This window comes from Theobroma umbraticum, unplaced genomic scaffold (genome assembly GCF_002168275.2).
Source record: "Theobroma umbraticum cultivar Fairchild unplaced genomic scaffold, ASM216827v3 scaffold_20.0, whole genome shotgun sequence".
In the NCBI taxonomy this organism is placed as follows: domain Eukaryota; kingdom Viridiplantae; phylum Streptophyta; class Magnoliopsida; order Malvales; family Malvaceae; genus Theobroma; species Theobroma umbraticum.
The window spans coordinates 2,135,655-2,135,892 of record NW_018397266.1 but is presented as its reverse complement, the minus strand read 5'-3'; the positions used below and the strand labels follow the sequence as shown (position 1 = coordinate 2,135,892).

At 38.2% G+C, this 238-nt stretch overlaps 1 protein-coding gene across 1 annotated transcript in view; it reads right to left on the bottom strand.

Moving 5' to 3' along the window:
* LOC110423456 (uncharacterized) overlaps positions 1 to 238 on the bottom strand; it is an 11,327-nt gene that overhangs the window by 2,614 nt on the left and 8,475 nt on the right. The window contains exon 13 of the mRNA XM_089784726.1: positions 1 to 235. This exon is cut by the window's left edge and continues 1,770 nt beyond it. Coding sequence (XP_089640852.1) covers positions 1 to 235 — 235 coding nt within the window. The remainder of the gene's footprint in view (positions 236 to 238) is intronic.

Genomic DNA, 238 nt, shown 5'->3' with positions numbered 1-238 from the left:
TTTATCCTTCCAGAAATTCCAAAAGTAGACCAGTGTCTCGGTGGAAACCTGGTTACTCGAAATTTGCTCTTCTGAGAAGCTTGCTAGGTCAAAGACCAATTCATCTATCCATTCATATTTTGAGATATTTAATTGAAGGTGATGATCTAGAATCATTCGAGCAGTTAACACTTCACCTCGGGTGCTCTTGTGCCTCTGAGAAGCACTTAAATATTGTTTCATCAAGAATAAGTTGCTT